General features: G+C 38.8%; 1 protein-coding gene and 1 long non-coding RNA gene across 2 annotated transcripts in view; one reads left to right on the top strand and one right to left on the bottom strand.

Annotated features, from left to right (window-relative positions):
- ACYP2 (acylphosphatase 2, muscle type) overlaps nt 1-7910 on the top strand; it is a 177147-nt gene extending 169237 nt beyond the window's left edge. Inside the window, exon 7 of the mRNA XM_014532069.1 lies at nt 7472-7910. Within this exon, the coding sequence (XP_014387555.1) occupies nt 7472-7586 (115 nt within the window). The 3' untranslated portion in view covers nt 7587-7910. The remainder of the gene's footprint in view (nt 1-7471) is intronic.
- Nucleotides 7911-18593: 10683 nt separating this feature from the next.
- The window catches only part of LOC102245507, a 7194-nt gene continuing 2425 nt past the window's right edge, over nt 18594-23362 (bottom strand). Inside the window, exons 3-4 of the long non-coding RNA XR_001360290.1 lie at nt 22693-22805; nt 18594-18954 (exon numbers count right to left, since the gene is read on the bottom strand). This is a non-coding gene — a long non-coding RNA (uncharacterized LOC102245507). The remainder of the gene's footprint in view (nt 18955-22692; nt 22806-23362) is intronic.

The raw sequence follows: 23362 nt of genomic DNA, 5'->3' as shown, positions 1-23362 counted from the left end.
ATGGGCCACGAAGTTTCAATCGCACTGTACGTGTACGCCCGCACGTGGTATTTTGTGGAAGAGCCACACTGAAGGGGCCAAAGAGCCTCATGTGGCTCGCGATCTGCGGTTTGCCAACCATGGGTCTAGGGCAGGGGTGGGCAAACTTTTTGACTCGAGGGCCACAATGGGTTCTTAAACTGGACCGGAGGGCTGGAACAAAAGCATGGATGGAGTGTTTGTGTGAACTAATATAAATTCAAAGTAAACATCATTACATAAAAGGGTACAGTCTTTTTTTTTTTTAGTTTTATTCATTTCAAACGGGCCGGATCCGGCCCACGGGCCGTAGTTTGCCCATGGCTGGTCTAGGGGAATGCTCAGGAACTTTCAGATTCTAATGGATGTGCTGCATCTATTAGCAAGTTGCGTTTAGCATTCCTGATTGTATGTGTTTATATACAGTTATATACACGTGTGTGTGTATATGTACATATATACATACTTACAGTCTGAACCAGACACAACATCCTCTAGGTTCCCTCATTAGTTAATGCACTAATTTAAGTCTTTGACCCGTATCATATTTGCGTGAGAATCACAATGTTAACATTTGGTACTTTAGCAGCCAATTCTACAGAGTTGCTCCAACAGGCCCAATATAAATCTGTTCTCCCAGCCCTTCCAGTGATTTTGTAAGGACCTACTTCCTTATGTTGAATTCCATTCGAAAATAGCTAGGGTGGCTTTCATTACCTGCATCCCGACTGATATAAGGACTAAAAATTATTGAGTGTTTACAATTTTCTAGATAGTATTAAACACTTTACACAGATGATCTCACTTAATCTTCATAACAACTCTGTGAGGTTGGCAACATAATCTCTGTTGTACAGATGAGGCTCTGAATTTACGGAACTTGCCCACCATGACCAGTTAAGAAGTGGTAGCTGGATTCATATCCAAGCAGAATGATCTTAGAGGCTACTTACATGACCACTGTGCCAACATCTCATTTCTTCCCACTTCATAAATAAAGCATAAAGAAGAGTGGATCTGTCACCTTGCTGGTCTGGACACTGGTGTGTGGCAGAGAAGCTAGAGCTTTCGGTCATGCCTTCTCCCCTTCTTCTCTGCCCCCGGCCCTGGGACTCAGTTGCTGGTTCTCAGAATCCTGGGCATACCTCCTGCCTGGAGGCAGCTCTTCTAGACTCTCTCAGCTCAGGTTCATGACATGCCATTTCCCACTGTAGCTGAGAAGAAGCTCTGCCAAGGCCCAGAGGTATTCCTAGTGGAATTGCACCACAAGTGTGTGACTTTGATTAAGAGTCACAGAGTTTGCAAAACAGGGTGCCCACCAACATGGCAAAGGCAGAGAACAGTTACACTGTAATAACTGCTATTAAGGGCCTACTGTGTGTCAGACGTTGCCTTAGGCAATTTACACACATTCTCTTTAATCCTTTCAATAACGCAGTGAAGTATTATCCCCATTTTGAAGATGAGGAATCTGGTCTCAGGTTAGTGATGGGTGTCCTGTGATTCCCTTGATAATCACTGAAGTCTTTACTTATTGTGGGCTATTCTCTGACAGAAATTTTAGACATCATATCCAAATACCATTAAATGCTTATTTGGATAAAGAAGTATATGGTCTTATTTGCCCACATGTAACTGAATAAGAAAACTTGCTAAAGAACATAGAATAGCAAAGATATTATGTACTATCCTTCCATTATTATTTTTAAATATATTTTATTGATTTTTTACAGAGAGGAAGGGAGAGGGATAGAGAGTTAGAAACATCGATCAGCTGCCTCTTGCACACTCCATACTGGGGATGTGCCCGCAACCAAGGTACATGCCCTTGACCGGAATCGAACCTGGGACCCTTGAGTCCGCAGGCCGATGCTCTACCCCCTGAGCCAAACCGGTTAGGGCTATCCTTCCATTATTAATGCTAGCTTGAAAGCTTGAAATGGGCAAGCAACTGAGTATTTTCCGGCATGCACCACGTTAGCTTTTATTCCTTAGCTCTCATTCTATTGTCTGCCTTCTTGCTCTGCTCCACATTTATACCACCGCTGCAGAGATGTCCGAAAGGATTATGCTGCCCCACTTTAGTCCCAGGAAATAGAACTGCTATGAATTATTAATAGTGGCTTTCTAGTGCTTTAATTTCACCTCTTTGTTTCAGAGGAGAATATTAGATGAAATTTTTCTATCACCTCAGGAGCTTATTACATTTTATAGGAGACACTAACTGACTTGAATTATAGAAAAGACAGCCTTATGTTGATTTCCACTTCTACATGTGATGGATTCCCCATGTAGTCCACTCCCAATAGCCTTGCTCACTGATGGGCTAATAGGGCAGTTTTCCAATTGAGCTTTTCAGAGACTTTCGGATTCCCCAGAGGTGCTCGAGGTACAGCTGGGGAGATTCTGCACCCCACCTCCCAACCAGTCCTTTACTTCAGAGAAGCAATTCACTTCCACTATAAACATTAAGCTTTTGTCCAAGATTATGTTGGAAGAAAGGATTCTTCTCTTTATAAAGTTTAAAAATCCTGAATTAATACAACAAATACAATAGTAGGTGTTTGTGCATCTTTGGGATAATAAGAAAAGTGCCTAAGGATTTGTATTTGATGATAACCACAATATGTCTGAGCATATACAACCACCCGGGCACTGAACTTGACTGAGCAGGCAGCATGTCACGTGACCAGGTCTGTGGGCTGGACTGGGCCTCCTCTGGTGGAGTAATACTCACTCTGAACTCTGGGTGAAGTCATTATCATGCTTGTTTATATAATGAGTAAACTGACATGCACAAATACAGTAAAATTTGGGGGCTGGCAAAAATAAATGAACCAATTCTATGACTAAACTTGGTTCATATTCTTATATTCAGGTTGTTAGTTCAGATCTATAGGCCTCCAACTTCCTTTAAGAGGATGAATACAGTCATTACTTGTGTTATTTTGTAGAGGATTGTCATGAGTAAATTATCAGTTTTTGTAATAAGAGCAACTATTTCTTTACCTTTCAAAGAATGTGAAAAACACACACACAGAAGGGTTTTGTTTCATATGAGGTGAGATCAGAGTTAAAGGTCGTGCTCAGGGTTCCTTTCTGGCGTGGACTGTGTAGAAACGTTCCCTCTTTCCATGTCTGGAAGCTACAGACTGGAAGCAGGCAGGCAGGTGACAAATATTCATTCATTCAGTATATATTATTGAGTGCCCACCACCACTGGGCATAGTGGTAAATGTAGGGGATAAATAGTGAATAAGACTCCAACGCTGCCTTAGAATCTGTATTCTAATGTGGAATGGGCACGTAGTGAATACATACACATAGCAATTATAGAATGTGATAATGCCCATGATGCACTCAACAGGTTGAGGGGGTGTCCTTTTAGATAGGAGCTGTCTAAGAAGGGCCTCTGGGGGGGGGGGGGGGGGGTCCTTTTAGATAGGGGCTGTGTAAGAAGGGCCTCTGGGAGGCAGAAGCCTGAGTGCATTTTAGAAGGCCGCAGCTGGCCTCTGCCGACTGCCACGGCCATAAATGAGTGGCACTTACTGCACTTGATAGTTAATGTGTGCCATCTGCACCAAAGAATTAAAATGCTGTGGGCGCCCTGAGGGGCCAATATAGTTGGTGACTGCCTGAATAGGAACAGAAAAACACAGCACAGTTAATTTACTAAATGCGTACATTTTCCCTTCATTTATCAGCACTGTGTTTTATTCATTTCTTTCATGCAAAGATGGCCTGAAGGACTTAAAAGTAATATATGCAAGATCTCTGTCCTCCAGCGTGCCCTAAAGTATTGTTTTCGCAACTGTGGAGAGTCCTCATCACACATGTCAGAAAGGCATCTATAATGAAAGTCCTTCTTACATTATTGCTGTACAAGTGGTAAAGGAATAAAATAGACTTTCTAAAAATTGGTTTAATTTTTAAAATTTCTACATAACATTCAAAATATATTAAAGAGAGAACATGGTTATTAAGACTTCTGTCAATAGAATTTTCCAACTTACATTGCTATTCTTTCATTTTTATTAGTTGAGCTTTCTTATTGTTCTTTTAAAGCCAGTCAGTGGGTCATGTTTCTTAAATAAAAATATCTGAAAGATAGATGCAGACACAGCAGATTCAGATTTACAGTAGAAACACTAGACCTCAGTCTCTTCCGAGCAAGTGTAACTCACCCATCTATCCAGCCATCCATTCAATATTTATTGAGTCCACTAAACCTATAGGTAGAACATGCTGGAGCCAGAGTGGTGTATTACGGCCTGCGGGCTGGCCCCCCGGCTGGGTGAATGCTGCTAATGTTCTTTCTCTGCATAGTTACTGTGGCAATTTTCTGGGAGGCATGTAAATAGCCAACATGTGGTTAGATGGCCTAAAATAAAGAGCAATTTGAAATTAGTCAATGTGATACCAACGGACTGACAGGATGAATTCAGGAAAAATACACAAAGCGGTTTACCTGGGAACCCCAAAGAAAAGAAAAACTTATATCACCAGGGAAGTTCAGTAAGGCATCTGTTTACAATATAAGAGATCACTAGTTTCTTTATGTACCAGTTTAAGAACATTATGATTAAGAAGCATCTTGTTCAAAACAGCAAGAAAAATAGAATAGAATATGTCTAAGCATAAACTTAACAAGAAATATACAGGACCTGAATTAAGCAAAGCACAAAATCTAAATAAAGACCATTTAAAAGTTTTACATTTTTTTAATTAGTTAATGTTATCAGTACTCTTCCTGTGTTTATTGGTTTCCTGTCATACTTGAATTATAATTTCCATTCTAAGATTTGAAAAATTCAATAGTATTTTCTTTAAAACTTGGCTCAAATGCCTTTGCTATCACAGAGATGTCCCTGATCAGAAGTTAGCCCCCCAAATCCTCTCTCCCTTTATATAAAAATCACATTGCACATCACATCCTGCCTTATTATTAGTTATTGTTATTATTCTCCAAAGTCTTCTAGTAGATTGTAAGTAACCAAGGGAAGAAACCCCACTTTGAATATCTATGTATGTACTCCAGTATCTAGAATATGCCTTGCATTCAGTGCTACTTAAATATTTATATAACTGAATTAACTGGTACTGTTTGTGTATATATCCAGTCCTCGCTAATTAGATATAAATTTATGTGAAAATTTGTGACTAGTTATTTTTTGCTTCGAAGAACTGTTCTGCCCTCTCTAGACCTGAGCCACATCCATTAAGAGCAGCACATGAGACTGGGGTCCTAGGACTTGCCAAGTGACTGGTGACCAGAATACCTAAGTGAGTAGGCAGGTCAGGCAAGGTGGTTCCTAGCACCAGGGGTGGCAAGTGTGGAGCCATAGCACCAAGTGGCATGAGCACATGCAAACAAACACACACAGGTAAGTGGAGCTGAATCACCTAACAGCACGACCATTCTGCCCCCAACAGTGGCATAGATTCCGCCTTGGTCATAGGTCTGACTGGTGAAGTTTTGGTGATGTCAAAGACCAGCTGAATATAGGTAGGTAGACAGGCTCTCAACTAGTTAAATACATTGAGTTATCAGCTCAGATGGATTGGTCCATTGCAGCCCCTATGCCCTTTATCCATTACTGGTTCCATTTCCTCTCTTCATTCTCTTGAGCCCATTCAAATATGGCTTTCAATCCACCAAAACTGCTCTGGTCAAGGCAATCAGTGACCTCTGGGTTGCTAAATGCAGTGGTCAATTCTCAGTCCTCACCTTACTTGACCTGCAAGCAGCATTGACACACCTCACGATTCACAGTTCCCAGACGCTTCATTTGACTCTCAGGACACAATGCTCTCCCAGCTTTTCTCCTACCTCACTGGATGGTTCTTCCTGAGCTCTTACCACTGAGTAAACCTAAGGTGCAGTCCTCAGACTGCTTCCTTTTTCTACTCATATTCACTTTCTTGGCGATCCCATCCAATCTTATGGCTTTCAATTCTATTTGCAGACAAATTCCAAATTTTATCTTCTCCGGCCAGACTCATAGATCCAATTGCATACTCAACATCTCATTTAGCTAATAGACATCTCAGACTTCCATTCCAAAACTGAACTCCCACTCTTCCCCCAAATCTTCTCTTCTCACAGCCTCTCCATTTCAGGAGATGACAACCATCCAACTAGTTTTTAAAACAAATAACCCTAATGCTATGGGTGGACTAAAGGAAATAGAATATGTAAAGAACTTAGCATACTGCTGAGCAGTCAATGCACAATAAATGTTAGCTTCTATTATTTCTGACTTTTCTTTTCTAGAAGGTTTCAAGAGGAGATTTGACTTGTAAAATTGAAGTTATCAGCTCCTTTTCATAATAACTAAATTTTATTCTTAGACACATGCAATTTCCATTTTAAGATTTCAATTAAATGAACTGAAGAAAATAAAATGTGCTACTGTGCTCATGGCTTAGCTTCTGAAAAAGAAGAAAAGCCACCTTTCCCAGTAAAACTGTTACAGATGAGAACCAAAGAAAATGTTACATAGCACAATGGCAATTTGAAGCATTAGAAATCTTCTCTTACCTAGCAGTAATTTTCAGCTAATCAGACAACTTGATCCTAGAAAATATTTTAAATGCATGGTTATATGAGATGTTAATATGCTATTCCCAGCTGTACACAGCTCTAGTTTCACAACCTGAAAGAATTTTGGGGATATGAGGAAAGTTATGGAATGTTTTTACAAAAGCTGGGATAAGTGGCCTCACATTATTAACCTGCAGTCCCACTTACTCTGTCATCCCACCTAATTATTAAGAATTTTCTAGAAACTTTCTACCTATTAACAGTAGTATCTGAGTTATCAACTACATTGCAATAAGCCTTAATTATATAGGAAGCATCTTGGGTAAGTACACAATGCATAAATTAAACACATGGATATCGCTAATTTCACATTTAACTTGGCCCTTTAATACATATGGTTTGCTAATACACATGGTAAGAGATGGTTTTTGGATAAGAAACAATGTTCATCTAATTTTAATGTTCATGGAAAATCACATTTATTCTTTTATCCATTCTCCTATCTTCCTTCACTTTCCTCCACTCCCTCCCCTATATATATATTTATATATGTCACCTACCATGTGCTGGGTAATGAGAAAAAACACTTTAACTCTTGTGTATAGCTCAACAGCTAGGTAGTAATGGCCTTGGATGTTTTAAAAGGGGGGAAATAACCTCAATATGAGATTTCAGTGGTTGACTGTGCTTAATTTGTTATTAGCTTTTCTTTGTCCATATTTAATTATATATTAAATTCGATGGTATTCTGATACTTTATATTCTCTAAAATTTATTAAAATTTTGAAAAATTTGTATTTTACATTACTTTTACTGAGTTACTTTTGCATTTAAACTCCCATTGTGGGATCATTTTAGCTAGTCTATATATACTTTACATGCTAATTTTTATTTGTTTATTTTTTGTAGGAAGTCCTGGCTGAGCAAGGTTGGAAGTCCCAGTTCTCGCATTGACCGCACGGACTTTTCTAATGAAAAAACCATCTCTAAACTTGAATATTCTAATTTTAGTATTCGATACTAATAGAAATGATAATGTATAGACTGCATTATAGACACTATATATTCTTATGTAGTAGGGTATTAGTAGCAGAGTAGTAAGAAAAGGAACTCTGTTCTGAAAGCTACATTATACAGATTACTAAAAATGACACTGAAATAGTTTTACTCAACTGTTTTTCACTAATGCAAAAATTAGTATCTAAAATAAAAATGTCATTATAAAATATTTAATACAAGTATTTAATTTAAACTTGTCTCATGGAAACTAATTCTAATAAATGTTATAGCTTACATGTTATTTGGCTAGGCTGGACATAAAATAATAAAGTTAACCATTTAAAAAGTATTCTTAGGTACTGTTATCTGATTTGAATTCTAAAACCTTCCAAAAAATAAAAAATAAATAAAACCTTTCAAATAAGTATTATTAAAGTTGAGTAATTTTAATTACTCAAAAAGAACCAGTAGTTAGATATAAACGTATATGATTAGTATAACCCTAAAACAGTATCAAAAAAGAGTTAAATTTTAAGTTCTGATTAAGTAAGAACATGGTTCAGTACTTGGGTTGGCGCGCCTTAATGCATTCTGTGAACTACTTTGTTCTGTATAGTGAACAGATGAGCGATGGCAACTGACTGAGAACCCACAATTTCAGTATAGCAAGCAGCAAGGTTTGTATCAACAACCCTCCATGATGGATATCCCTTACCCAGAACAACTGAAAGTCTCAATAAGTCATACTACCCCCCAAATTTGGCCTATCATTTGGGGATTTTCACATGTAAATGATTTTTAAGGGGAAGTTTCATTTCTATACTACAGAATTACACTATTGAGAAAGGAAGACCTTTAACTCAAAATTTCAAATGTTGTAGGCATATACTTGTATAGATCCTTCAATGACTTCCAACATTTTAAAACAATGAAATCCTTCATTCAAAAGAAATTTACCTGGAATTTAATTCATAAAGAAGATGAAAAGACACAACCGGCATGATTGAAATGGGGCTGGGGGACCCTGGAATACTGCACATTTGGTCACGCTTTCCCTCCTGCATCTTGTCCTCCTTGGGGATGCAGGTTAGAAACCACCACTCTATCTATGGAAGAAATGTCCATTGCTGCACTCCATGGCTTAGAGAAAGATCAGAATTGAGAAAAGGAGATGAAGAGTGGGCTGACTTTGTTCACTTGAAAGGTTAACTCTATGGCTGATGATAATATTGATATCAAATATATATGACAACACATTAGGGAATGACAAAGATATTTTTAAAACTTTCCAATACACGTAAAGAAAGAAAGAACTTTCCTATTCCTTTATAACATCATCATCATGTTAAGTATTCTGTGTGTCAAATATTATACAGGAGAATCTATTGTGATACTCATTTGAGTTTTGCTCTCCTGGTTTTACCCACTCCTGGTTCAAGGAAGGTGGACAAGTCTTTGGGTTCCCTTACCTCAGGAGGGTTTTGGTGCCAGATCCCCTGGAGACAACATTCCTTGGAAGGTTTCATTTTAAAGAGGGCATTAGGCTGTGAGTTGAGGGGAAAGACAAACAGAGGCCTTTAGCAGGTAAAAGAGAAGCCAAAATGACAGAGCCAAAGAGACAAGAAGATAATTCAATACGTTGCAAAGGGACGAAAAGCCGTGGGTTTCCTAAGAGATGGAGACCTGCGCCTTTTTCCTCAGGGGCGCCTCTGTGGGATGGCTAAACCTGAGAAGGGAGCACCTGTGGTACATGCAGAAGAGCTGAATCCCAGCTGCAGGGGCTCCCAGCCAGATTCCTATCCCCAAAAGTGCTGCAAAGTATCCTGATGACAAAGGACCATGGTGGTTTGGACAGTAGTCATGGTAACTGGTGTGGACGGGAGACTTAATGCTCTCTCTGCATGAGGACCTTTACATGGTCGTTCTGAGAGAGGGCGCGAAACACCAGGATGGCACACTTACCTTCCCACCCACCACACAGGTGGGGCTTGAAGCGGGCTCGGCTTCATTTAGAGAAAATAAAACGGGCATTTCTTGCACAGTCAAGTTTGAAAAAAAACACCTGTATGTCTTTATACATAAAAAGGCTAAGTGATTTTGGAAAAAGATAATCTCCGAAGTGACACCAATATGTCACTTTTTATTACCCTGCTATGCTCTGCGAGTCCCCTTCCCAGCTCAGGTTACAAGGAAATCACAACTTGTTGGCACAATCTTCTAGCTGCACAAACTGAATCACAGTAGTTAAAGTTGCTTAATGATTAATACATAACAATTCTATTACTGGGTGAGAAATGTAAATAATTATTAAAAGTAGGTGTTCATGAATGGGTAGAAAGCAAGAGAAAAAAATGGTAAAGCAATGTGTAGAGGCCAGATACATTTTAACATTAAACTTAATATGTCAAATTTCATATGGACTTACACAAAGAAGTTTTAATTCATATGTCACATTTGAATAATAACTGTGATACATTTAGTTTTGTTCAAATGAGACATTTTAAAAAACAAAAATATTAAGCAAAAGGTGGGTATCTACTTCAGTAACTATCAACCAGGAGTCTCAACATTCCACCTGTCCACACCTGTCTCTGGAAGCAACATATCAGAATTATGGGAGTATTATTTGTAAAAGCAAACTTAATTATTTTTCATATTTATATAAAAATGACTGTCTTTATTTTTACTGACATTAAGACAGGCATGTAGATACGTGGAACAGAATAGAGAGCGCAGAAATAAACCCATGTGCATACAAAGGAGGCAAGAATATACAATGGGGTAAAGACAGTCTTTTCAATAAATGGTATTGGGAAAATGGGACAGATACATGCAAAAGAATGAAAATGGATCACTTAAAAGTTTTTGCACAGCAAAAGAAACTATCAACAAAACAAAAAATCTACTGAATAGGAAAATATATTTACCAATGATATATCTAATAAAGGGTTAATATCCAAAGATATAAGGAACTCATACAACTTAACACCAAAAAAAAAAGAAAAAAAAAAAGAAAAAAGAAAGAAAAAAAAATCCAAACTATCCAAATTTAAAAATGGGCAGAGGACCTAAATAGAAATTTCTCCAAAGAGGACATACAGATGGCCAATAAATATATGAAAAGATGCTCAACATCACTAATCGTCAGGGAAATGCAAATTAAAACCACAAGGAGATATCACCTCACACCTATCAGAATATCATCAATCAACAAGTGAGTGTTGAGGATATTCAGAAAAGGTAACTCATGTACTATTGGTGGAAATGTAAATGGGTGTAGCCACTATGGAAAATAGTGTGGAGGTTTCTCAAAAAATTGAAAATAGAGCTAACATGACCCAGCAATTCCACTTCTGGATATTTATTTTTTTTTTAAATCCAAAATTCTAATTTGAAAGATATATGCACCCTTATGTTTACTGCAGCATTATTTACAATACCAAAGATATGGAAGCAACCTCAGTGCCCATCAATAGACAATTGGATAAAGAAAATGTGGTACATTTATAACAGTGGAATATTACTCTGTCATGAAAAAGAATGAAATCTTGCCATTGTGACAACATGGATAGACCTAGAGGTATTATGCTAAGTGAAATTAGTCAGACAGAGGAAGACAAATACCATAAGGTTTCACTTATATGTGGACTCTAAAAAACAAACAACAAAACAGAAACAAACTCCTAGATGCAGAGAATAAATGGACGATGGCCAGATGGAAGTGGGGGTGGTGGTGGTGGTGTTGGGAGGGTGGATGAAAAGGGAGAAGGGATTAAAAAATACAAACTGCCAGTTATAAAAACAGTCATGGGATGTAAACTACAACATAGAGATTATAGTCAATAATATTGTAATAACTGTGTATGGTGTCAGATGGGTACTTGACTTACCAGGGCCCTCACTTCCTAATTATATAAATGTCTAATCACTATGTTGTATACTTGACACTAACATGATAACTGTAATTGAAAGATTTTTTTTTAATTTAAAACATTTAAAGAAATGAAATAAAATTTTAAAAGCCTGTCTTTTTGTTGTTTTCAACCTTGTTTGAAACTAGCCCACAGACTACAAGCACTGTGAGGCCAGCTTCAGTATTACTTTTCCTCCTTTTACGGCTGCCAAGATCGGCGTTAAGGGAACCGGAGGGTAAAAAGCCTGTCTTTTTACAAAGTTAACTCATGAAATAAAGCTCAATAGTATTTTGGAGGGAATATGTAAATGACAGTCTTGACCAGGTGGGCCAGCCCATAGAAGCAACAGGGATGTGGGAGAGAGAGGAGGTTTTTCTATTAGGAAGGGCATGGGCTTCTAAGTTCTAGAAGAAGCAATCCAAATTTCATCTGAGATTGGGAATTTCTGGGAATACCCTGGAGCCTGCAGAAAGCTTGTGTCTGCAAGGCAGGTGCTGTGCTAAGAGCAGAGAAGCACTGAAGGAGGAAGCTAACGGGGGCGGGTGGGGAATAGTGAATTTGACTTTGCTCGAAACTGGTCACCATTGGGACAACTAAATATTTTCAATTTTGTCTACCAAAGAAAACTTTCAGAAACATGTATCTCTATACTCATACTTAGATAAGACAGAAAAACAGAATCTACTTCCAAAAATTAGCTTCGTGTTTGGATGTGTATAGTCCACAAATATATTTCATACAGTAGCTCTCCCTGACCTCCATAGAATGCTCACTACTTGGTTAAAAGGAAAAGATCTTCATGTCTGGAACTAATTTCAGGAACTGGAAATAGGCAGCATAGTATGGCAGAAAATATTCTGGTGTAGGGATCAGAAGACCTGCATCTGGGCACAGCCCACCTATTAATTTGCTGTGTGCCTAGGTACCCTCAACTCCTAAACCCATAATAAGGGTCCATGAGAGCAGCCCTACTCTCATCTCTATCAGATATTAGGCTTCTCCATAAGACATCTTTTGAGAAGAATTCTGCCTAAAAGAAATAAACAACAACAAAGACACTGAATTCGTATCTGGAGTCTTCTTTTCTAAATTTCTATAATTGTTAAACTTACACCTATTTCCTATCCTCTTGATTACTTCTGTCAAGCCAGTGTGGTATGTCTACTTTATCTTTAGCCATTTGCACTGAAACAACGCATACTTTGTGAAAAGTACTATTGGAAATAGATTCTTATTTTTCATAGTGGCCCCTAGAAGGGTCCATGGTCGCTAAAATATTTCTGTAATTGACTTTCAGTTGTCTCTTGTTTCTATTTTGATGTTACCAAAATGAAAAATATACAAGACAAAATACAAATATATCAGTGACTTAATTAAAAAGTTTTGTAAGCACGTCTTGCAGATTTTAACCTAACATTTAGAACGATGTAAAAGAGGCAATTTTCCTTTTTCTTAACTGGTTCAAATAATTTGGAACAAAACAAATCTGATAAGAATTTTTAAATTTAGAATTAAAAGTCTCGTTACCGTATAATCTCCTTCGCAGGTTTTCCTATAGAAAACGAGCTTTTCTCCTAGAGAGCACGCTTTGTGCTTTCTCCTCTGTTTGGAGGTCAGCACACACTCTTGGTTGGATGTCCCAGATCCTTCTTTCATCCTCAGACTACATTTTCCTGGTCTTAGTTTTATTTTCTATGTTGGCACAATGGACGCTACAAGTAGCAGTGAATGTAAACCCCCGCTATGACTTTCCCCTACTTTCTCATTTTACAAATACTAGAAGCAGCACAGAGAGAGATTCAGTAGATTCATTGTATTGGAATTCTATTTCAAAACAATTCTGAAAAGCAAGGATTAACATCCATCACCTGGTCATTTGCAAGCATCAAAGCAGAATTTCTACTGAATTCTGGTCAGATTAATCTGGATTAAGAGCATGCTTAAGCAGACAATTGGCATAAAGTGGACAGACACAACATACCATTGTTTTTTAGATGCAGTATCTATATCAACCAGAAAAAAAAAATGGAGTGAAAGTTGTTCTACTCCTAGGGTACTATTTTCTTACATAGCAAAAGAAAAATCAACCTTCCTGTCTTTTCTCTGATCCTAACTGCCCTTCTTTCTCCGGATTATAATTCCTAAACCACAGCGCACAGGGGAGAGGACATGGAGTGGCACAGTGGGTAGTCCCATTACTTACAGCATGGAAGTCAAGGCCAGAGAACTTCCTAGGCGTCTCTTTATACTTTATAAGTTATTTTACACATCCTTTTACGTGTATGATGTATTTCATAATTTAAACAAATATTTAAGTTTCCTAGAGATCAGAATACTAGATTAGGGCAGATCAACCATTCCAAGGCCTTAGACCTGAGGAGGATACACTCTGTCAGCAAATGCAGTGTCCAACCAAACTCTCCTCATGAAAAGATGAATAAACCGGAAACAAAAATCAGCCCTGAAATTCGAAAAAATGCCATACCCAAGGTAAAATGGAACATTATCCTTTGGAACCAGGGAAAGTACGTATCTTTAAAAACTATAAGAAAAAATAAAGTTTCAGGAACATATGCTATGTCCTCCACGGCATGTAGTAAAAGTTGATCTTTGAAAGCAGAGCAGGGAGCCACTGGGGAGAATGTGTGCAGATGAAAAGAAAATATAGGAATTAAGGAAAATTACTTGAAATATAAAAACCACATTCTGAAGAGCAGCCAACACACACATGCGATTACACACTTAGCGATGGAAACTATAGGAAACCCAAGAGGGAACAGGAAAGTTGCAATCTATCCTGGAATTAGTCACTGGCCAGTTTCATTAGTGACAGAGCTGTGGCGGCCAACCCCAGCTGATTATCAGAATTATCTACATAGCATTTTAAATATACTTACTACAAGGCCCCACTCCACACCTGATAAATCAGGGTTTTTCATGGTTTTAGTCCTTGAACCTGCATGTTTAAAAAATCCCCTGGTGATCTGGACAATCTGCAAAGCTCAGGGAACACCAGGGTAGAGAATAAATCTAAAAAGTTTATCAAAAAAGTAAAAGAACAAAGAAATGAAAATGTGAGTGTGAAAATGATGAATTTAGAGGAATGAGGGCACATATCTAACCCATCAGTAAATCAATATTAGAAGTTCATTGTGGGGGGGGGTGCGAGGGGGGGCAGAGTTAAAACAGAAGGAAAAATCACTCATGATAGAAGAAAACTTTCTTGAGTTAAAAAGCTATAAATTATACAGTGTAAAGTTATACAGCTAAGAAGGGCTTGAGTTTTAAGCAAAAATTACTGAATAGAAGCTCCTACATAAAGCCTGGCTAAAAAAAAAAAATAAAATTTCAAGGTAAGAACTCTCTCTAGCATTCACCTCAAGAAGAACCTAATGGCTGCCCAGCAAGGCTTCGGTTTTTCTAAGCCATCCACTCCCCTACTCTCCTAGACAACCATTTCATACCAATTCCTCACTCAGCCACGATTTTGCTTCCTATTTCCAGCAGAAGAGAACGTCCACAAGCCTCGCCCACTGCACCTGCCCACCTGCCTACATCTGTGCCCAAGGGCTTCCCTTACCTTCCTGCCTCTTACTGTGGATGAACCGTCTATGCTCCCATAAGGCAATGCCTGGATCCCACTTCCTCCAGGTCACCGCTCCTGCAGTTCTCACTCTTACATCGTCCATTTCCATTTCCTACTGAATTGCTCTTTCCCATCAGTCCACAAACATGCTATTAATGTCTCCCTCCCTGACCCCTCTAGCTACCACCACATCTCTCTCCCTTTTACAGATAAACTCCTCCAAAAATGATGTCTATACTTGCTGTAATCCAGTCACTCCGGTTTTCTGCACTGTGATGGATCTAGTATTAAATTGGACTCTTTGTAAAAAATACAAGAAAAGACATTCTATGTCAGAGACATAATGGATTACTCTGAAAAATATAAAAATCAGTTATATGTCAAAACATTGTCATTTGCCTAACTGTATATCATCATTTTAAAAGGGAAAGAGCTTTGCATTTATGGTTGCATATAATTTAACAAATACTTTAATAAAGTAGAAAATAAAATTACCTTAATGGACCAAAATTGAGATGAATAAACGATTTAATATTAGATTTTTAGAAAATTGAGAGGACATACTGTAAATTCTCCCCATCTGTCTATGACCTCTTCCTCATCCCTCCTTCATACCAGTTTGTTTCAATTTAGCAACAATAAACCTCTTACTGGGCCCCACTAGTGCCTCCAATATGCAGTCTGAATAATACATCTGAGACCTCAGCATTCTGGGATTTAAGCTATAGCTTAACTCTGGTTTTAAAAAGAATGCCAACGCCCCATTCATTTTATTGTTTCACCCATTGTTTGGAAACAGAGTGGGGGAAAAAGCATTAGCTATTTCCAAATGTCATCAAATGTGGGTGGCTCTCCATGTTTAGAGCTGTCCGTCCAGGGCACATCACAGGGCTTTAACTCGGCGGGATGTGTATACACGGGCATCGTTGCCAGCCATGAGTGCAAACTCTTTACCAATACAAGCACAAATTTGACCAGCACATCCTTTAGCAGTAAACGTTTTGAAAGATTACAATTAACATTGTCCAAAGACAAAATGTGGGTGTTTTAAATGGTATTTGTATGATTAAATTTGTAAACATCACTTTGAGATATGACAGAGAGATGATTTTAATGCAAATCATGTCTTTCCAACCCATAACGAGCGTTGTTTTTTAAGTGCTGGCTGTCCCTAAGTAGCTCACAACCTGACTAGGAAACAAGACATTCACAATCACAGATCTAGAGTAAAATTCCCAGGTAATAAACAAATGATGTCATGGTACTGTGGCCTGTGTAGCGTTAGTCCTAACATTCAGGCCTGATACCGTGTGCTGCCTTACATCATGCAGGGCCTCAGACGCCCATTCTCTTCCCTACTCACTCCCACGGAGAAGATCCCCTAACCACCCCCCTTACCGGGGACCAGATGCACCTCCTGCCCATCCCTAAATAGCGAGGTTCAGTTCCTCGCCAGCCTGCAAAATTATTTCACAAGCCAATCCCATCCTCCATTGGAAACCAGAGGTGACCTCATCCTCCTACCACTACGAAGCCTGCCTCCCACAGCCTCTGTTGTTCGTTCTGTTCTCATGTGGCCCCGCGCAGCATGGTGTCCTACACCCCTTGGCTGTGGTATATGTCGCTAAAAACTGCTGCCAGTGTTGGGTGTCATGTGTTCTGCCACCCCCAAAATCCTAGGGCAGGAACCTCTTCCTCATCAGTGGGGTGAATAGGAGGTGGTTAGAATCGGCTATATCTCTTAATACTATAAAAGGCCCCAATTTAGAAAAAGATCCTTCTGGTGGCTGGCTATACAGGTTTAGTGAAGTAGTTTGGTCTAGATGGAGAACGGTGTGAAGGGTTTGGTTTTACATGTGGCTTTGGTTGTATTCTGGGATTCTCTCTGAAGGAGCATACAGACAAGAAATGATAGCTAAGTAGCAACGAAGTACTGATTTCATTAACGGAACAAGGCTCTAGCGACAATGGAGAACTTGAGAAAAAGCTAGATTACAGAAATTAAGTTAAGGTAGTAGGCCAAGGTGAGCCTTCTTACTTCCTATGCACCATCCCTAAGATTCTATACCCTCTTTCCAAATAGCTGTATGGTCATGAATGACAGGTCCATCGGCTGCATCCAGCTGCAGGTAGAACAAGAGGGTGGGGATGGCCAGGCCAGCAGAGCCAGAGAGGACAAGGGTGTGACATCCCTGAGCACTGACCTTGAATACAATGAGCCCACCCTCTAGTGCAGCGGTTCTCAACCTGTGGGTCGCGACCCCTCTGGGGGTCGAACGACCCTTTCACAGGGGTCGCCTAAGACCATCGGAAAACACATATATAATTACATAGTGTTTTATGATTAATCACTATGCTTTATGTTCAATTTGTAACAATGAAATTGGGGGTCACCACAACATGAGGAACTGTATTAAAGGGTCGTGGCATTAGGAAGGTTGAGAACCACTGCTCTAGTGAAATGTCCCAGTCAATGTCCATTTCTGACAGTCTGCTGAGGAGTTTGTTCTCCAGAGCAGTGCAAGTGGGTGGAGAGAGACATACCAGAAATGCAGCGACAATTTCCTCCTAACCCAAGAGCTGAGGCTAAAATAAGTTCTTCTCCCCAAATAGGAGGGAAAGCAGTTCACCTAAGTATAACTATCTCCATGAGCCGAGTAAAACAGAAGTGAGGATGGACAGACTGTTTGGACCAGAGCAGCCAAGCTGTGGGGCTGTAAGGTCAGTGGGGCCAGTGTCAAGACTAAGATTTATGCCCTTTGAGAGTGTGAAGTCCAAAGCCAGACAGGGCTGAGAAACTACCAGAGAAAAAATATGCAGCTGATGAAACACATGAAGTCTTTCCTGCCTAAACAGTAAGGTCTCAGGACACTCCAGTGAGTCCATCTCCCCATAACTCTCAGTGAGCAGTTCCAGAAGCAGGGGAAAGCAGTGGCTGGCAGGGGAAGAGCAGGGACTGTACAAAAACGGATGGGATGCTTCTGCCATTCATTCAGGAGACAGCTACTGAGAGTCAGCCAGACGCCCCCACTGTGCCTGGGGCTCGGCACACAGACGCATATGAGACCACCTCAACCTTTAAGACACTTACATTCTTAATGACGCTAATACATAGCAAGTGGCTGAGTACCTACCATGTGCCAGGGAGTCTTTTAGCTTCACAAAAGCACTCTGACGAAAGCGGTACAGCAATTATTAGCATTTACAGATGAGGAAACTAAGGTTCAGAACGATAAAAACTTGCTCAAAGCCATGTTATTAAGAAGCGGTTTCAACTCCAGGGCACAGTTTGGTTATATCCCTTCATATATGAATGAGAAGCAAAGAGAATATTTTAAAAAAGGAAGCAAAATTTTAGTTCTATTTATACAGTATTCAGTTCAGAAAGAAGACTATCCTGGATTTAAGTAAAAAAAGTATAAACATTTTTTCTTAGAGAAGGTAAAAATAAAAAGTTTAAAGAGTAGTAGCCATCAGAAAAAAAATCACAAGTCTCGTATTACTATATATGAATAGAAAATGATAGAAAGAAAATAATAAGTTTAGGATATAACCCCATGAAGTATGCTCAAGATAAAATTATATGGTTTCCATATATTTTATTTTATATAACCGGAAGCAATCATTAGGGAAATAACATACTTAGAATTACTATATTTTCCCATTAGTGAGGTTTTCTGTTCTCATCCATCAGACCACATTCCAGTTAAAGAAAGAGTCTGAAGGCAATTATTTGATCCTATTGTCCACACTATTCAGGCCCATGTGCAGAGAGGGAAACGGGAATTGGGAGCAGATCACCTTGTGGATGAGCTTCTCGGCCTGACATTCTCACAGAGATGAACTCTGGCTTAAGATAAGGATTCACAGAAGGCTCAACCAACAAACAGAACCTAAAATATAAACAAAAAGCAAAATGAAAGGTTTTGCAGAAGAGGCTGATGCAAAATATATGCTGATGCAAATTGCATTTTACAGGAGTTGCCTTGTTCTATGGAACTACCCCAGGAAGGTGATGTTAGTTCACTAGCAAGGCCCAACTGATGCATTTAAGGAAGGGCAGTTTAACAAAGCTCTTTCGTGTGAAACTGCTCCTTTCAAAAGCACGGAGACTCAGAGAGGTCAGACTTGCCCAATCTAGGTTTCCAACACCGGAGCCCGGGTTAGTATTCATTGTGGTAACTCATTACCTGCAACAACAATGGCTCACAAGGCTCCCCCAGTGCCATGAGTTTGACTAGCCATGATCCAGATAAAGTAAGGACTGTAGCCTTTCCCGTATCTATTCTCTACATGGCAAAAAAATCGCAGACATGCCAGATTTCCTCCTAATGTTGCCTATCTTCTCTTAAAACATGGGAAGATCCTATAAGATCTCTTTTCCTGAATCTTACAATGCATTATTAAAGCCTCAGAAGTTGGTAAAGAAAGAGAAAACTATGGCTAAGTTCTTTGCTTGTGTTTTTCAGTTTCCTATATATGCACATGTTAACTTTAAAAAAATAAATGTTACTTTAAAAGCCAAAAAAAAAAAAAAAGAAAGAAAGAAAGAGAAAACTGCAATCAGGTAAGTAGTTTGCTCCCAGACTTATAAGAGGATAAAAAACATGGCTAAGTTTCCAAACTCTTGAAAAGCTTATAAAAACTGAAATAATTAACTATAACTTGAAGCACATAATACCATTATAATCACATTAGGGGGGAAAGATAGATTGGAATAATAGTTTAAAAGTGATGACTTGTAAAATGTTTATTTGCGATACCATTAGGTATTTGAGGTGAACTAAACTAGCCCTTACTAATGAAAAGTATTGCACTTTTCTATTTAAAACTTCAACTGTGATTTCCTTTTAGGTATATATATATCCTTTCAGTCAAAACCTTCCTTTTTCTTTAAATGGAAGCTCAAGTTATCTCCTAACTCTTCACTTTTGTTACAGAAAGAAAGCATTATTAAATTTATCACAGATCCACCCATTCATTCATATAAAAAAAATTACCATTGTCTATCAGTTCATTAGCTTTGTCTTAAATTGTGGCACTATGTAAGGTCATGAGTCTAAGTGATTCTGTGTGCTTATTCTTGATTGCTGTTGTTTCTGTTTTACCAACCATAGAACCTAAACGCCAGCTCTAATTACTGCACACTGGCCAAAATGCATTGTGTATTGTGATGTTCCACCCCCCTACCCCACCGTCACTGAACAGTTATCATGTTCTCCCCCATCACAGCCTTCCTGTCTTGAAAAGCTTTCATTCGCCATGGACTCATAACTTGGGCCAATTTTTGTCTTTCTTGTTATTTGCACCCACTTTCATACCATAGTGTTCCTAATCTTTCCAGTCTAGTTGACATTAGGAAGACCTCATTTAGAATTTTACACTCAATTTTTATTGCCACGATTTAAAGTAAGAGGTGGAGAAACTAGATGTAGAGGCAATGAGGTCTAAGAAACAGAGAAGTGGACCCAAAAACAAGTCCTAGCTGCATCACACTCCAGCTGGATGCTCCGACAGTGGGTAAGGGTGGGAGAGGGTGGTAGGAAATAATACTCACGGAGTGCCTACTTTGTGCCAGGTGCTTTACACATGTATTATTTCATATAACAACCCTACAAAATAAGTTCCTTTATCCCTACTCTTTTGGGGTCTTATTCGTTTATTTTTGTAAAGCTTAACAAGAGACATATTCAAAATCTAAAGCTCAAAGAATTTAAATCACGTACCCAGAGCCTCAGAGTTTTAATAACAGAGCTAGGATTTAAACTAAGGTCTAACTCACAAAGTCAATAAATATTAGTTCTTCTGCCCTAGGGAAAGAACAGCCATGGCAATTTGTACCATCAAAAGGGATCAAAGGTAGATTTTATGGGCAAACGTTGAAGAACTGAATTGCTTAGCTTAAAATGAAGTTTTAATTACCATTTTTTAAATGTGGAGATTCTCTGAGGAATTTGTTGACACAATTATTATCTGTGTCCATAAGAAAACACTTAAAAATTAAAAGTTGTGTGCGCCCTGACTGGTTTGGCTCAGTGGATAGAGTGTCAGCCTGCGGACTGAAGGGTCCCAGGTTCGATTCCGGTCAAGGGCATGTACCTTGGTTGCGGGCACATCCCCAGTAGGGGGCGTGCAGGAGGCGGCTGTTCGTTGTTCCTCTCTCATCAATGTTTCTAACTCTCTATCCCTCTCCCTTCCTCTCTGTGAAAAATCAATAAAATATATTTTTTTAAAAATTAAAAGTTGTGTGTATTTTGTAGGATATAAGGAAGAATTTTTCTAGGTCAATCTCATTAATAGGGCGTATTATCTGCAGGGTACTTTTCTAGGTGCAAAGGATCTCAAATGAATAAACTAAAATCTCATGGCCCAGTGAAAATAGGCCAGAGTAGACAAGATGCTCAATACATGTTGTATTTCTCAATAATTAGATTATAAGATAGCCTGTAAGATGATCACATAGACCTGGAATTCTTTTTTTTAATAATAATATATTTTTATTGATTTCAGAGAGGAAAGTAGAGGGAGAGAGAGATAGAAACATCAGTGATGAGAGAGAATCATTGATTGGCTGCCTCCTGCACTCCCCCTACTGGGGAACGAGCCCACAACTCAGGCATGTGCCCTTGTCCGGAATCAAATCTAGGATACTTCAGTCCGCAGGCCAACGCTCTATCCACTGAGCCAAACCAGCTAGGGCAAGACCTGGAATTCTTTAAATGAACAAGAAAAATAGCCTTTAGGTTGCTACAAGACACACACACACACACCATCAAAACTAGACAGCTTAAACTGGTGATTCCGAACCTTTTGAGAATGGTGACACTCCAACAATCTTTCATTTTGCAATGTTCCTTCCTCAAGAAGCTATATGCCTGTGGCTATTCATTCCACCGATCTTTACTACATGATCACTCTGCTAGAACTCTCCAAATTCATAAAGTATATACAGGCTTCTTCTTTCAATCAGGTGAATAGCAAAACTAGAGATTACTAACAATGATTTTGGAGTAACTCAAGCTGACTGTATTTATGTAAGTTATCTCAAAAGATTTCATAAAATTCAATTTTTATTTATTTATACAGCTATATGAACAAATGCAAATATACCCAGGCACATGTCCAGCATCACGTATATCAGAAGTGATCTATATGATTTATACTAGAGATGTTTACCTTTCAGGAGATGCAACACCTCATGATTATTTGTTCTGTAATGTCTCTCTCTCTCTTAAAAATCACTCAGCTTCGAACTTATACCAGAAGAAAGTTCAGGGTCCCTTTTATACCTGTAATTCATTTGAACCTACCCATCTTCAAAGATAGGCAAATCTAATGCTAACGTCTGTCATTCCCATTGCCCCCTAATGTGTATTTGAGTTTGATAAAATTCTTATAACCTAAGGTCATGAAATAAAAACAATGTAATGTATGCACTTGAACTTTCTACTGTACTAATTATAATAGGAAGAATACTAACAGCCAACTCTTAATGAGTGCTTACCATGTGCAAGATAAGTCTTCTGCATGTATGTAATCCTTATAACACATGTGTATCAGGCAAATAAACTATCTTTAAAAAAAGAAATTAAAGATAGCTTTGGTTTATGCTGTATCTTTGAGGTCCTTACCTGTATCACAAGTACATCACTGAAGAAATGACTGAGAGGAAGCTGGGGCCACCTGGGCCTCAGCTTTCCTACCAGGTCACACAGACGTACCACTCGTTATTTTTGGCATTTTCCTACGGTTCAATTCCTACCAGGTCACACAGACGTACCACTCGTTATTTTGGCATTTTCCTACGGTTCAAAAAAAAGTGGTGACAATTTTCTGCATCTATAACATTTTGGATGAGCCATTTCCATCCTATTTTGTTTCCTCACATATGGTGTTCTAGCTCAAATAGCATTGGTATTTTTAACTTGCACAGTATCAGTAAACTACTTTGAATTACTCTTGGCTGACAAGTATCCAAATTACCTAACACAAATGAGAAAACTGCATGTGTTATGTAGGCTAGTGTGTTCACTGCCTTTCAGCTATAAATTTTCCAATAGAATCAATATATTTTACAGATGCCCTGACCGGTTTGGCTCAGTGGATAGAGCGTCAGCCTGCGGACTGAAGGGTCCCAGGTTCGATTCCGGTCAAGGGCATATACTGTGGTTGCGGGCACAGCCCCAGTAGGGGGCGTGCAGGAGGCGGCTGATGGATGTTTCTCTCTCATCAATGTTTCTAACTCTCTATCCCTCTCCCTTCCTCTCTGTAAAAAATTAATAAAATATATTTAAAAAGTAT

Source organism: Myotis brandtii, unplaced genomic scaffold (assembly GCF_000412655.1).
Source record: "Myotis brandtii unplaced genomic scaffold, ASM41265v1 scaffold84, whole genome shotgun sequence".
Classification (NCBI taxonomy): domain Eukaryota; kingdom Metazoa; phylum Chordata; class Mammalia; order Chiroptera; family Vespertilionidae; genus Myotis; species Myotis brandtii.
The sequence above is the reverse complement of the archived record's forward strand: the minus strand, read 5'-3'. Positions and strand labels throughout refer to the sequence as shown.